General features: G+C 38.6%; 1 protein-coding gene across 2 annotated transcripts in view; it reads right to left on the bottom strand.

Moving 5' to 3' along the window:
* Positions 1 to 11657: 11657 nt before the first annotated feature.
* Positions 11658 to 16469, bottom strand: part of ZNF782 (zinc finger protein 782) — a 54905-nt gene continuing 50093 nt past the window's right edge. The window contains exon 5 of one of the 2 annotated variants that reach the window (XM_072834091.1): positions 11658 to 14929. In XM_072834091.1, the coding sequence (XP_072690192.1) occupies positions 13059 to 14929 (1871 nt within the window). In that variant the 3' untranslated portion in view covers positions 11658 to 13058. The remainder of the gene's footprint in view (positions 14930 to 16469) is intronic. The other variant, XM_072834101.1, reaches the window with a different exon arrangement.

Below are 16469 nucleotides of genomic sequence, written 5' to 3'. Positions count from 1 at the left end.
TCCCCCCACCCCCAGAGCATCCAGGCCCCTGCGGACTGGGAGACTGCAGTAGTTACTGCGGGAGCTGACTATAGGGCTGGGGAGCTGGCCACCGCCACTGTTGTTCCTACTGGTGTCACCTTGTGCCTCAGACTGAGCAGGTGCCTCACAGGATAAACAGCTCCCACTGAGCCGTGCACCTGGCAGGGGGCAGGGCAGCTCCCCCAGGTGCACACACCTGAGAATCAGCACAGCAGGCCCCTCCTCCAGAAGAGGAGCTGGAAGGACAGGGGAAGAGCAAGTTCTTGACCAAGCAGCACTGCAAAGCTCCAAGGGAAGTTGAGGGATTTACAGTATATAGAATCAGAGGATACTCCCCCTTGTTTTTGGTTTTCTGTTTGTTCCCCCCACTTTCTTTCTTTTTTCTCTATTTTTCTCCTTTTTCCAGTACAACTTGTTTTTAGCCACTCTTCACTGAGCAAAATGACTAGAAGGAAAACCTCACCTCAAAAGAATCAGAAACAGTCCTCTCTCCCACAGAGTTACAAAATTTGGAATACAATTCAATGTCAGAAAGCCAATTCAGAAGCACTATTATAAAGCTACTGGTGGCTCTAGAAAAAAGTATAAACGATTCAAGAGACTTCATGACTGCAGAATTTAGATCTAATCAGGCAGAAATAAAAAATCAATTAAATGAGATGCAATCCAAACTGGAGGTCCTACTTCAGTTGCTTCAGCCTTTTAGCTATTGTGAATAACGCTGGTATGAATATGTGAGCAAAAAATAAAAAAATGGATTGTCACATGATCCAATAATTCCACTTCTGGACACTTTTGAGCAACTTCCATACTGTTTTTTACAGTTGTTGCAGGGTTTTACATTCCCATCAAAAATGTCCACATCTTCCAATTTCTCAACATTCTCACCAAAATATATCATTTCCTGTTGCATTTCTTTTTTTTTTATAGTAGCTATCCAAAATTTGTGGGAGGTGGTATATCTAACTGTGGTTTTTGAGTTGCATTCTCCTAATGATTAGTCATGTTGAGTATCTTTTTGTCTGCTTATTAACCATCCATATAAATTCTTTGGAGAAATGTCTATTCGAGTCTTTCACCCATTCTATACTCAAGTTGTTTTCATTGCTGTTACTGATTTTGTTGCTGTTGTTACTGTTGGCCTGTAGGGGTTCTTTACATATTCTGGACATTAACCCTCAAATCAGATATAAGACTCAATGTTTTTTCCCAATTTCACAGGTTGCCTTTACTCTGTTGACTCTTTCCTTTGACACACAGAATAGAACACATGACTTCTTTTACAAGAAGACTTCATAGGATTTGAGGATGTGGGGAGGGGAGTCAGGGGTTAGATAATATACGATTTTTACTATGCAGAGCTAAATGTTACATACACATCAAATAGAATTCTGCTCCTGACATTGAGGCCAAGGTGAGGGTGAAAACATTAGAACAAACAACATGGACAGCACCTAGAGGCTTTTTGTCATGGTAATTTGTGCTGAACCCTTTGAATCCTGAAAATTTGTATCCTGCTCACTTGGTAGTGATATCTGAGTTATGCGAGCAGCATAACACAGAGTCTTGGTCCTCAGGGATCTCATGGCCAAGGTGAAGAGATAGGAAACAGAGGACACAACAATGAAGAAACTATATCTTTAAAAATACTGTGGAACTACTGGGGTGTCTGGGTGGTGCAGTCAATTAAACAGCCAATTAAAATCTTGGTTTCAGCTCAGGTATTGATCTCAAAGTTGTGGGATCACACCCTGTGTTAAGCCCCACTTCAAGCTCTGAGCTTAACCCGGAGTCTGCTTGAGATTCTTTCTCCCTCGGCATCTCCCACACATGCTTTTCTCTCTCTCTCACTCTCTCTCTCTTCGCCAAAATAAATAAATAAAATTCTAAAAAAACAAAAACAAAACAAATACGAACTGGACTGAAGAAAGAGAAATTAAGGAGTCGATCCCATTTACAATTGCACCCAAAACCATAAGATATGTAGGAATAAACCTAACCAAAGAGGTAAAGGATCTATACCCTAAAAACTACAGAACACTTCTGAAAGAAATTGAGCAAGACACAAAGAGATGGAATAATATTCCATGCTCATGGATTGGAAGAATATTGTGAAAATGTCAATGCTACCCAGGGCAATTTACACATTTCATGCAATTCCTACCAAATTCCATGGACTTTCTTCAGAGAGTTGGAACAAGTAGTCTTAAGATTTGTGTGGAATCAGAAAAGACCCCGAATAGCCAGGGGAATATTAAAAAGGAAAACCATAGCTGGGTCATCACAATGCCAGATTTCAGGTTGTACCACAAAGCTGTGGTTATCAAGACAGTGTGGTACTGGCACAAAAACTGACATATAGATCAATGGAACAGAATAGAGAATCCAGAAGTGGACTCTCAACTTTATGGTCAACTAATACGTGACAAAGACTATCCACTGGAAAAAAGTCTCTTCAATAAATAGTGCTGGGAAAATTGGACAGCCACATGCAGACGAATGAAACTGGATGATTCTCTTACACCATACACAACGATAAACTCAAAATGGATGAATGATCTAAATGTGAGACAAGAAGCCATCAAAATCCTAGAGGAGAACACGGCAACACCTTTTGTGAACTTGGCCGCAGCAACTTCTTGCAAGATACATCCATGAAGGCAAAAGAAACAAAAGCAAAAATGAACTATTGGGACTTAATCAAGATAAGCTTCTTCACAGCAAAGGGAACAGTCAACAAAACTAAAAGACAACCTACAGAATGGAATAGGATATTTGCAAATGACCTATCAGATAAAGGGCTAGTATCCAAGATCTATAAAGAACTTATTAAACTCAACAGCAAAGAAACTAACAATCCAATCATGAAATGGGCAAAAGACATGAACAGAAATTTCACAGAGGAAGACATAGACATGGCCAACAAGCACATGAGAAAATGCTCTGCATCACTTGCCATCAGGGAAATATAAATCAAAACCACAATGAGATACTACCTCACACCAGTGAGAATGGCGAAAATTAACAAGACAGGAAACCACAAATGTTGGAGAGGATGTAGAGAAGGGGGAACCCTCTTGCACTGTTGATGGGAATGTGAACTGGTGCAGCCACTCTGGAAACCTGTGTGGAGGTTCCTCAAAGAGTTAAAAATAGATCTTCCCTATGACCCAGTAATTGCACTGCTGGGGATTTACCCCAAAGATACAGATGCAGTGAAACGCCGGGACACCTGTCCCGATATTTATAGCAGCAATGTCCACAATAGTCAAACTGTGGAAGGAGCCTCAGTGTCCACTGAAAGATGAATGGATAAAGAAGATGTGGTCTATGTATACAATGGAATATTACTCAGCTATTAAAAACAATAATACCCACCTTTTGCTTCTACATGAATGGACCTGGAGGGTATTATGCTGAGTGAAATAAGTCAATCTGAAAAGGGCAAACATTATATAGTGTCATTTATTTGGGGAATATAAAAATTAGTGAAGGAATAAAGGAAAAGGAGAGAAAATTAGTGAAACTATCAGTGAGCGTTACAAAACATGAGAGACACCTAACTTTGGGAAATGAACAAAGGTAGTGGTAGGGGAGGTAGGCAGGGGGTTGGGGTGTCTGGTTGATGGGCACTGAGGGGGGCACTTGCCGGGTTGAGATTGGGTGTTATGCTATATGTTGGCAAACTGAACTCCAATAAATAAATTAATAAATAAAAAAAGATAAAGTTTTTCCTCTTATGGGGATATAGATGTTAGATTTTCCTTTTCCCAAGGATGTTACTGAAAAAATTGTGCAAATGAGAAAAATAAGGATTGAAAAACCTCATAATATTTGGACATAAAGCATTAATGCAAGGAATAAGGTTTAGCGATTAAAACTAATGTCAACTTAATGGTTTCTGTTGCAGACTTATGTACAGTGGATGCCATCCTTTCACTATAATCTTCTATAGTGTTTCCCTATATCTGGTGAATACTGTCTTCTGCTGTGTTCCAGTAATTTCAACATAAATATAAATTATACTATCAAACAAAGGACTAATTTTGGACTCACGCCATCTGATTTCATCTTCTCTGGCTGCTAAAATATTTACAGGAAGGGTCATGCCCACACCACTGAAATCACTTTTAATACAACAGGGAAAAAAAATACAACAGGGAAAGAGAACTTAGGCAGCAGTGGTATCATATGCTGAAAACATTTAGAGAGTGTGTGTGTTACTAGCACTATGCTTAAGTATGAGTTCTTTCTAGAATGTTTATACATGTGGTATGTATGCCTGCTAACCTGGACTGTAGCAGAGCACCCAAGTGACAAGATACAGTTCAGTTCTGGTTTCTAAAAGCTTCTATCAGAGAGAAGCTTAGCAGGGAAAGGGGAGACATAGAGTCATCGGGGAGAGGGGCTTTTTATGTCTTTGTTCACAAGCAATTTCCTGGGAACTGGACACTTAATGTTTTGGGCTAAGTCATGTCAGTAAGTTAGCAGAGCTGGAGGGTTCAAGCATTCCAGGAATAGTGTTATTATATAGTTAGAAAAATTGTTGCCACCCGTGTGAGGAACTCACATTCAATCAAGGTTGAATCTCCTTTCGGTCTAACTTATCCTTTTGTTTTACTCTAATCTTGCTTTAAGGTTTTTAAAGGAACACATTCACTTTGATTTTTAGTAGAAGTATACACATATACTTGGATATTTAGTATAAAATAATGATTTATTATTATCTATTGCTCATTAACTGTGTGACAGGTATGGTTTTAAGTGATTGACATACATTAACTCAGAAATTGCTCCCCAAATGAACTGTAGGTAATTACTATCATTATGCACCTTTCACAAACGAAGAAACTGGGGAGCATACAGGGGAACTGATTTCTCCATTGTCACAAAGCCATATGGAAGAAGGGAATGAATACCCAAGTAGTCAACAAGCCACTTGGCACATGGTGAGTCTCCTAATATAGCAAAGTTCACCTTTATAATTTTTAAAATCAAATGTACTGACATATAAAGTGAATGCATTTTTTTGTACATTTTGATGAGTTGCCTTTAGCTTTGTAAACACTATCAATCTAAATATAGAACACTTCATCACACTAAAACATTCCCTTATTCCTCTACCCCTACTCCTAGGCAACCAATCATCTGCTTCCTATCCCTATAGATAAATGTTTTTTTCTAGAATTTCATAGAAATGGAATCATACAGGTTCTTGTGCTTGGCTTCATTTCCCAATTTAATCTTAGTGAAATTTATCAATGTTAATACATCCATTAATAGTTCTTCCTATTACTGAGTACTATTCCATTATAAGGTAATATCACTGTTTACATAATTTATCTGTTGATGGACATTCTGGTTCTTTCTAGTTTGGGATTATTGTGAATAAAAGCTCCATGAACATTTTAATAAACTTCTTAAAGAAAACTTGAAAAAAAATTTGGCACAGTTTATGTTTCTTTGCGGGCAAATATCTAGAAGTAAAACTGATGATTGTAGATTATATCATTAGCTTTAGAAAGATCAAAGGAATTTATAATACTATCACATTAGAATATTAATTTGCACTTCCTTGATGACTAAAAATTTGAACATCTTTTCTAGTACTTATTGGCTGTATATCTTCTTTTGTGAAATGCCTGTTTTAATCTCCTGTTTTGCTCATTTTAACTACTACTGCATTATAAAAATTCTTTTTCCATTCTTAATATTCTTTACATACCGTGGATTCAAGTCCTTTGTTTGACGTAATTATCAGATTAGGGACATTTTCTCCTAAACTGTTTTTTTCCCATTTTCATAATAAAATCTTGAAAAGTACTATTGATAATTCATAAACTCCAATTTATCGTTTTTGCTTTGCTATTCAGTCTCAAATTAAAATACCTTTCTCCTGTTTCCTAACAAATTTTGTACTGATAGCTATCTTGTTTAGGTCTGTATTTTATTTTGAATAAGTAATTATGATGTAAACATGAAGGTATATTTAAAACACATGAATTCCAATTATTTTATCACCATTTTTGAAGACAGTTATCATTTCCCATCAAATTACACTGGAACATTTATTAAAAATCCACTGAAAATAGTTTTAGCTCAGATAAGCAGAGAGTAGGAAAGCAGACTGCTCCCATCCATAAAAGAAAACAGCTAGGCAGACTGTAACAAGTTTTCTTAAATGTTACTGAACATTTTCAGAAATTTATCTGAGATTTCAGGGCAAAGAACTAACCTAGACCCTGGAGGGCTAGGTGGCTTCAGGGAGAAGCAAGGGCCCAAGGAGTCAGTTCACTGAGCCAGAGAATGTCAAATGTATGAAATGACTCTATTGGAATAGCTAGACAACATGCTAGATTAGGTAGGTTATTTCAGGAGAGAGATGGAAAGCTTAATAAAATTTAAATGCTAGAAATAAAAACCACAGTATCATAAATGAACAATGCCTTCAAAGGCTCCTCAGTATACTTCTGCTGAGAAAACAGTGACATTAAAGATGTGTGTGTGTGTTTATGTGTGGGTATACTTAAATGTATGCTTTTTCATTTTACATATTTTAATGTTGACAAGCTTAGTATTTACAAGTGTTTACAAGTATACACTCTTAAAAATATATTTACACGAAGTATCCCCTTACCTGTTTATTTTTTTCCCTTACCTGTTTAATTGTACAATCATGTACTCTTTTATTTAACAAATCAGTATTATGAGTTTCAGGGGTAGAGCTCAGTGATTCATCAGTTGCATATAACACCCAGTGCTCATTACTTAAGTGTCCTCCTTAATGCTCATCCCCCAGGTACCCCGTGCTCCCACTCCCTCCTTTCCAGCAACCTGTTTGTTCCCTGTAGTTTGTTCCCTGAGTCGCTTAGAGGTGTCTGAGTGGGAGGATTACAATTCAATATCAGAAAGCCAATTCAGAAGCACTATTATAAAGCTACTGGTGGCTCTAGAAAAAAGCATAAAGGATGCAAGAGACTTCATGACTGCAGAATTTAGAGCTAATCAGGCAGAAATTAAATATCAATTGAATGAGATGCAATCCAAACTAGAAGTTCTAACGACGAGGGTTAACGAGGTGGAAGAACCAGTGAGTGACATAGAAGACAAGTTGATGGCAAAGAGGGAAACTGAGGAAAAAGGAGACAAATGAAAGACCATGAAATTAGATTATGGGAAATAAGTGACAGCCTGAGGAAGAAAAACCTATATTTAATTGGGGTTCCCGAGGGCGCCGAAAGGGCCAGAGGGCCAGAATATGTATTTGAACAAATCATAGCTGAAAACTTTCCTAATCTGGGAAGGGAAACAGGCATTCAGATCCAGGAAACAGAGAGATCCCCCTAAAAACAATAAAAACCGTTCAACACCTCAACATTTAATAGTGAAGCTTGCAAATTCCAAAGATAAAGAGAATACTTTATCCAAGAATACTTTATCCAGGAAAACTCTCATTCAGAATGGGAGGAGAGATAAAGAGCTTCCAAGACAGGCAGGAACTGAAAGAATATGTACCTCCAATCCAGCTCTGCAAGAAATTTTAAGGGGGACTCTTAAAAATAAGAGTCTCATAGGTTGCCACCCTCACTTTTCCTCTTATTTTATGTTTATCTTTTTAATTTCTTAAATTCAACATGAGTGAAATGGTATGTCTTTCTCTGATTTATTTCGATTAACATAATATCCTCTAGTCCATCCACATTGTTGCAAATGGTAAGATTTCATTCTTTTTGATGGCTGAATAATACACACACACACACACACATACACACACCCCACCTCTTCTTTATCCATTCATCTGCTGATGGACATCTGGGCTCTTTCCATATTTTGTTATATGTTTTAAATGTACTAGTGACCCTGAGATAATACAAAAGTACACAGAAAACATTGGCTTTTTGAAAAGAAACGGTTTAGTAACAATGGCCTTTCCTCTTTTAAAATTAATTAATTAATTAATTAATTAATTTTAATAAGTTTATTTTTTATTGGTGTTCAATTTGCCAACATACAGAATAACACCCAGTGCTCATCACATTCATCTGGGTTTTCTATGTAGAGTATTATGTCATCGGTGAAGAGGGAGAGTTTGACTTCTTCTTTGCCTTGTGAGAATACTCAAGGGATGTTCCGAATCTTTTGGTATGGGTTCAGACCTGATTTGTGACCTAGTATGTGGTCTATTCTAGAGAAAGTTTCATGTGCACTTGAAAAGAATGTGTATTCAGTTTCATTTGGACATAAAGTTCTGTAGATATCTGTGAAATCCATCTGGTCCAGTGTATCATTTAAAGCTCTCGTTTCTTTGGAAATGTTGTGCTGAGAAGACCTATCGAGTGTAGAAAGTACTAGGTTGAAGTCACCAAGTATAAGTGTATTATTATCTAAGTATGTCTTAGCTTTGCTTATTAATTGATTGATATATTTGGCAGCTCACACATTCGGGGCATATATATTGATGATTGATAAGTCCTCTTGTTGGATAGATCCTTTAAGTATGATATAGTGTCCCTCTTCATCTCTCACTAGTCTTTGGGTTAAATTTTATTTTATCTGATATGAGGATGGCTACCCCTGCTTTCTTTTGAGGACCATGTGAATGGTACATGGTTCTCCAACCTTTTATTTTCAGGCTGTAGGTGTCCTTACGTCTAAAATGAGTCTCTTGTAGACAGCAAATAGATGGGTCCTGCTTTTTTATCCAGTCTGACACCCTGCGCCTTTTGATAGGGGTCATTAAGCCCATTCACGTTCAGAGTTACTATTGAAATATACTGTCATCATGATATTTATTCAGTCCCTGTTTTTGTGGATTGTTCCATTGGACTTCTTCTTAAAGGGGAATTGTATTGTAAGGAGTCCCCCTTAAATTTAAATTGTAAGGAGTCCCCCTTAAAATTTCTTGCAGAGCTGGATTGGAGGTCACATATTCTTTCAGTTCCTGCCTGTCTTGGAAGCTCTTTATCTCTCCTATTGTGAATGAGAACCTTTCTGGATAAAGTATTCTTGGCTGCATATTCTTCTCATTTAGGACCCTGAATATATCCTGCCAGCCCTTTCTGGCCTGCCAGGTCTCTGTGGAGAGGTCTGCTGTTAATCTGATATTTCTTCCCATATAAGTCAGGGATTTCTTGTCTCTTGCTGGTTTAAGGATCTTCTCTTTATCTTTGGAATTTGCAGGCTTCACTATTAAATGTTGAGGTGTTGAACGGTTTTTATTGTTTTTAGGGGGGATCTCTCTATTTCCTGGATCCGAATGCCTGTTTCCCTTCCCAGATTAGGAAAGTTTTCAGCTATGATTTGTTCAAATACATATTCTGGCCCTCTGGCCCTTTTGGCGCCCTCGGGAATCCCAATTAAACGTAATTTTTGGGATCCCTGGGTGGCGCAGCAGTTTAGCGCCTGCCTTTGGCCCAGGGTGCGATCCTGGAGACCCGGGATAGAATCCACGTCAGGCTCCTGGTGCATGGAGCCTGCTTCTCCCTCTGCCTATGTCTCTGCCTCTCTCTCTCTCTCTCTGTGACTATCATAAATTAAAAAAAAAAAAAAAACGTAGATTTTTCTTCCTCAGGCTGCCACTTATTTCCCTTAATCTATCCTCAGGATCTTTTAATTGTGTGTCTCTTTTTTCCTCAGTTTCCCTCTTTGCCATCAACTTGTCTTCTATGTCACTCACTTGTTCTTCCATCTCGTTAATCCTCGTCTTTAGGACTTCTAGTTTGGATTGCATCTCATTCAATTGATATTTAATTTCTGCCTGATTAGCTCTAAATTCTGCAGTCATGAAGTCTCTTGCATCCTTTATGCTTTTTTCTAGAGCCACCAGTAGCTTTATAATAGTGCTTCTGAATTGGCTTTCTGACATTGAATTGTAATCCAAATTTTGTAACTCTGTGGGAGAGAGGACTGTTTCTGATTCTTTCTTTTGAGGTGAGGTTTTCCTTCTAGTCATTTTGCTCAGTGCAGAGTGGCCAAAAACAAGTTGTATTGGGAAAAGGAGAAAAAGAGAGAAGAGAAAGATGGAAAAAAAAAAAGAAAAAAGAAAAAAGGAAGAGAAAAAAGAGAAAAAAAGAAAAAAGAGAATAGAAAAAAAGGGGAAAAAGGGGGTGGGGAAGGAAACAGAAATCAAAAAAACAAAACAAAAACAATGGGGAGTATCCTCTGATTCTGTATACTGCAAATCCCTCGACTTCCCCTGGAACTTTCCAGTGCTGCTTGGTTAATAATTTGTTTTTCCCCTGTCCGTCTAGCTGGTCTTCTGGGGGAGGGGCCTGCTGTGCTGATTTTTAGGTGTTAGCACTTGTGGGAGTGCTCAGCCCCCTGCCTGGTGCAGGGCTCAGTGAAAGATGTTTAAGCTATCCAGCGAGGCCACGGTGAGGCTCAGTGGGGGGTTGTTTATCTTGTGAGGCCCCAGGGGGAACAACAACAGTGGCAGGGGCCAGCTCTGGAACCCTGGAGTCAACTCTTGCAGTAACTAAAGAGCTCTCAGTCTGCAGGGGCCTGGATACTCAGGGGGCGGGGCCGCTGATCTGCTCAGCTCAAGGCAGGAACGTCCTTGCTGTCCTGGGCCCTCCTGGCTTCTGCCTGTCCCGGGGGGGTAGCGTGGGATCTTGGGCCGTCCCAGGCGCCCTGTGCTCCTGGTACCTGTGCTGTTGGATTTGCGCTCCTGGTCCCGCAGCCCCTTCTGCTCGAAGCCTGTGCCGGAGCCGCCTCAGAGCTGCTCCGGGCTGCGCAGCCTCCTCCGTGGGGAGCCGCCACCGGAGCTGCGCCCAGCTGCTCCTGGGGCCCTGCAGACCCTTCTGTGCGGAGCCTCTGTCGGAGCCGCCCGGAGGTGCTCCTGAGGCGGCAGCCCCCTCCGCGGGCGGAGCTGCCGACCGAGCCCCTCCGAGCTGCTTCCGGGTCCAGCCGTGCGCGGGCTGCAGCCCTTTAGGGAGCTCGGCCCGGGGTGTGGTGCGCTCTCCCCGGGGCACAGGTGCTGTTAGTGTCCCTGGGAGCCTGAGGGCATCCCTGCCCCTCCTGGGGTCCTGCTCTAACTCCCTGGGAGCGCCTTTCCTCCCAGGAAGATTGGTGAAGCTCCTGCTTCTCCGGGATGGGGCTTTCCTGTCCTGGGGACACTCTCTCCGGCCTTAGCCCGGCTCTTGCGGGGCCCCTCCCCCTTGGAGGCCTTTTGTTTCTTTCTTTATTCTCGTCTTCCTACCTTAATAGAAGCGTGAACTCTTCTCACTGTAGCATTCCAGCTGTTCTCTCTTTAAATCTCAGGCTGAATTCGTAGATATTTCAGGATGATTTGAAGGTTATCTAGGTAATTTGGTGGGGACAGGTGACTTGAGGACCCTACTCCTCTGCCATCTTGCCCCCAATGGCCTTTCCTATATGCACATGTCCAGAAGACATCAGGAGAAATAAAATGTAGTATGGGATTCTGAGTTTTCAGTTACTTCCTGTAAAGGTTTACTTGTTATTAATCTACATGTGAAAGTATAGCTGATGCCATAACAGTTACTGAGCAAGGGGTACATAATTCTATTACAGTGATGTTTAGTTCCAATACACATATAAATACCTGGCATGCATGAATACAAACTCACATAGATTAAAAAAAGAACTCAGAAAATATTCACATACAGGCAATGCTGTTTAGTTTATGCAATTTATTTATTCATTCTTTTAAAGTGTCTTATTCTAGTGAATGTCTGTTATCAATATTGTGTTTCATTAACTGTTTTAATAATACACATGAAACAACAGTTTTATAGAACAATTTCTATGTAGATGCTATTACTTACCTTTCTCAAATTGATAGATTCTCCCCCTGTAACACATTCTGAGAAAGATTAAAGTTTGATGACTTGTTGAAAACTTTTATACATTTACAATTCAATTATCAGATATTTAATGAGATGTTATTTTTTGGTAAATGTTTCCTACATATGTTGAAATGTTGAATTTCTTTCATTGATATTTACCTGACTGATGAGGAGTTGTGGATAAAAACTATTGTCAGGGGTTTCTCCTGTTGTCAGGTTTCTGATATATGTTGAGTTCAGATATCCACAGAAATCATATTCATAGGCTTTATTAGTTAAGGGTTGGTGAGTATATGTCAGTATAAAGTATACTCAAACCTGCAGAAGCTCAGTAGAGAACAAGTTTATTTCCTTGCTGCGAAAAGTCTGTGTATACAGAGAGGATAAAATTCCATTCCACAGTCACTCTTTACCCTGTTTCCTAGTGTCTTGTACTCTCCGATTTTCAGTGCATGAGCCCAGAGTTTCACTGAGAGTAATCTCCACTCCATTCTGCTAAGGGACAGGAGAAAACATTGAGAATTTGAGGGATGTACTAAGTGAGATGGGTCATTGACCACCACATTCTAGTAGCCAGAGGTTATTAATAGGACCCCATTTGGATGACACTGGTTGAGAAATGTAGACTAGGTGCAGCATGAGGGAGAAGAGGAAATTTTTTTGGGGAACAATTAATAGTCTTTATATGGCATACAGGAATTACTTCTGCGTAAGTCCAATTGAGGGCTGATTTATAATAGAAGAGTTCCCCACATCCATTACCTCATTGTGAGGTCTCTAACCTCCATGTATTTTCTGTTGAACTGAGAAAGATGGCTTTTGGCAAAAGCTTATCAAAATGCTTATTATATATTCTGATTTTTCATTGTATCATTTCTCTGATGAGTAAATTTTGATTACCGACACACATTTTTCACATTTTTATTACATTACACTACTTTTCTGCAGTGTAAGTTTTCTGATGATTAAGTACAGAGTATTTTTCACATTAATTATCTTTGTAACTTCTTTGCTGAGTGGTCCATAATGAGGACTGCATTCTGGATGAAATACAGCCCATATAAAATATATTCCAAGAATTTCTCTCCTGTGTAAGTTCCCTGATGCAAGGCTGGCATCTTGCAGAGAAATTTGCAATTGTTTATTCATATGGTTCTCTCTCTTTCTCTTTTATATTGTGAGATTTGATTTCTGGTTCAATGGTGTTCCAAATTCTTTACATTCATACATTTAACTCCCTGTGTGGGCTTTCTGATGTTCTCGTAGGCTTGATTTCTGGCTGAAAGTTTTCCCACATTTATCACATTTATAGGGTTTCTCCCCTGTGTGAGTTCTCTGATGTACTCTGAGGTTTGACTTCTGGCTAAAAGCTTCTCCACAGTGATTACATTTATAGGGTTTCTCTCCTGTGTGAGTTCTCTGATGTTTTCTTAGGACTGACTTCTCACTGAAAGCTTTTCCACATTCATTACATTCATAGGGTTTCTCCCCTGTGTGAGTTCTCTGATGTCCTCTGAGATTTGATTTCTGCCTGAAAGTTTTCCCACAATCATCACATTTATAGGGTTTCTCCCCAGTGTGAGTTCTGTGATGCACTCTGAGGTTTGATTTCTGGCTGAAAGCTTCCCCACAATGATTACATTTGTAGGGTTTCTCTCCTGTGTGAATTCTATGATGTCCTCGGAGTTGTGATTTCTGACCAAAAGCTTTCCCACATTGATTGCATTTATAGGGCTTCTCCCCTGTGTGAGTTCTATGATGTTTTCTGAGACCTGACTTCAGTTTGAAAGACTTCCCACATTCATCACATTTGTATGGTCTTTCCCCTGTGTGAGTTCTCCGATGATTCCTTAGGCCTGACATGTGGCTGAAAGATTTTCCACATTCGTTACATTCAAAGGGTTTCTCCCCTGTGTGAGTTCTCTGATGTACTATAAGGATTGATTTATAGTTGAAAGATTTCCCACATTCATTACATTCATAGGGTTTCTCCCCTGTGTGAGTTCTCTGATGTATTCTTAGACCTGACTTTGCACTGAAAGCCTTCTCACAATCATCACATTTATAGGGTTTCTCTCCTGTGTGAGTTCTCTGATGTTTTCTTAAGCGTGACTTCTCACTGAAAGCTTTCCCACATGCATGACATTCATAGGGTTTCTCCCCTGTGTGATTTTCCAGAGGCTGAATCAGGAAAGAATTCATAGAACAGGATTTTCCACATTCATTACATTCATAGGGTTTCACTGTAATGTGAGTTCTCTGATGTATGTTGAAACCTGACTGGCAAGTTAATGTCTCTGTACATGTGTCATAATCAGAGGATTTGTCTGTCATGTGAGTTCTCTGATGCACTGGGAGGGCCAAATTAGGACTGAACTTCTTTCCATATTCAAAGGGTTCCACTCCTATATGATTTTTCTGATGTTCTCCAATGTGTGAATTTTGGCCGGCAGATTTCCCTTCTGTATCAGTTCTTTGTGTGATCTTACTGAAATTATTTCTGTTTTCAGTACATTCAAATTCATTAAACTCATAATGATTTTTCTCTGGATTATTGCTATGAGAGATTATAAGAGTTGGTTTATCACATTGTTTTCCCCCATATTTACTGAATTTATAAGATTTCACTTTGGGGGAGGTACTCTCAGATGTAATAAGGGCAGTCTTTTCAAACAAAGTGTTTCCACATTCATTGTACTCAGAAGCCCGCTGCAAAGTCGGAATTGTTTGATGTTGAATGACTTTCTCTTTATAATTGAAGGCTTTCGCATTTTTACTATAAACAAATGATTTCTCTCTGGTATTAATTCTGCCCTCCTTAATACTGAGGAGCCATTTCTCACATACATTAAGCTCATGAACCTTCTTTCTTGAATATTGACAGTGTGGAGCTAATGAGCTGAGATGCAGGTAGGTAGGTCCTGCAGTGTCAAATTTATAGGGCATTGTTCTTGCATGTAAAATGTTTATGTCCAGATTACATGGTTTTCCTGAAATCTCTTCCTCTGTAGGCAATGATTTATTGGTGAATAAAACGTGCCACAAATATTTTCCTTGGCTTTCTAGGCTCTTCTTTGAAAGATGATTAGGTTGGGAGTCTTCTAAAAATGAGAAAATTAAAAATACTTTATGATATTTAACACACTTATTATGCAATGGGACTTATAGATATATGCCCTATTATGTATTTGATGCTTTGGTTTCTGGATCAGTTTCCCAACAATAAAGTAATTCTAAGCACATATTCTCTCTTTTTTATTAAAAAAACAACAACAATCCAAACATTTTGTAGTAGAAAGAAAAGAAGCTAGAAATAAATATACACATGTATTTGGCATCATAAAGTATAGTTTTCAAAACTGGTTAAAGAAGAAAATATAAAGGAAAGGAACAATTGATAATTGAGAATATATTCAAGAGAATTGGATCTTGGGAACAGAAAAAACAAAAGTAGTGAATGGGATGAATTCAAAGGTTAATCAGTTCAAAGTAGATTAAAGGTTTCCAATGGATTTATTTGAAACAGAATTTGCATTAGGGAAAAATATGAGTCTAGATTCTTAGTCAAATATAGATTAAAATGGTAGCATAATCATTAGTCTCTATGATTCCCCTTGGAGCTCCATTTGTTTCCAGTCTACAAAACACTAAAATTAATTTATAATGGCACCAACTTCCTCATGGTAAAAGAAAAAAAAATTCTATTTGCCATGCTTTGATTTTCTCTGCGGTATCATTCACAGAAACATTAGTGTAACAGTAGAAGTTAAAAAAAAAAAAAAAAAGATGGGAGCTAAGAGTAATTTTTCCACTTATATTGGAGTCAATGCTCTATCCTGGTTCTGGTACCTTGGTATTATAACAGGGTTGTTCAATAGTGAATATCTCTTGGTCATCAAACCTCATCTTTTCTCTTTTTTACTTGCTCATTTTCCCCAAACTACTCTTCCTTGCCCAATCTTCACTTCTGTTTTCCAACCTATCTAGTCTTGACTGTGAGAATCTTAAGGATCATGTTTCAAACTGGCCCTAAAAACTACAAGTATCTTTTATATTTATTCACCATAAGTGTCTTGTACATATTTAACTGTTGTTGCCCTGCTACTACACAGACTCCTAGTAAAAATGTCAGGCCTATACTAAAAATATTTGAAAGTCTTGAATACACTGTCCTAAGCAACAAGAAATGAAAGATTTAAGTGATTCAGGGAAACAAAGTTTAACACTAACTGCATGTTCATTATGCATTCTAGTTACCATTCCACCAGTCCACAGTATTTTCTACTCTAATCTTGATGTCAGTCCTCATTACACTTCCAGTAGTAACTTTATACACACATTCTTTCCCTAATTTACCCTCTATTCTAGCCTTAGGACTATATAGCAAAGCTATCTTCCTAAAACTTAACAAGAAAAAGGCTTCTCATAGCTTCTCACAAATTTAAGCAACATTTATTTTGAAATAGGAAAGAAGTATCATTCTGCCTGTATCATTCATTTTAACAAGAAATATATAGAAAGCACCCATATTTGTGACTCATGATTTTTAAAGTAAATTACCATAATCAAACTCAGGATGCATCTTCAAATTGATGGCAAGTGCATAGGTTAATGGACAGCATGTTCTCTGTCTTGGTTGTA

This window comes from Canis lupus, chromosome 1 (assembly GCF_048164855.1).
Source record: "Canis lupus baileyi chromosome 1, mCanLup2.hap1, whole genome shotgun sequence".
NCBI lineage: Eukaryota > Metazoa > Chordata > Mammalia > Carnivora > Canidae > Canis > Canis lupus.
This window is presented reverse-complemented; position numbering and strand designations above follow the sequence as displayed.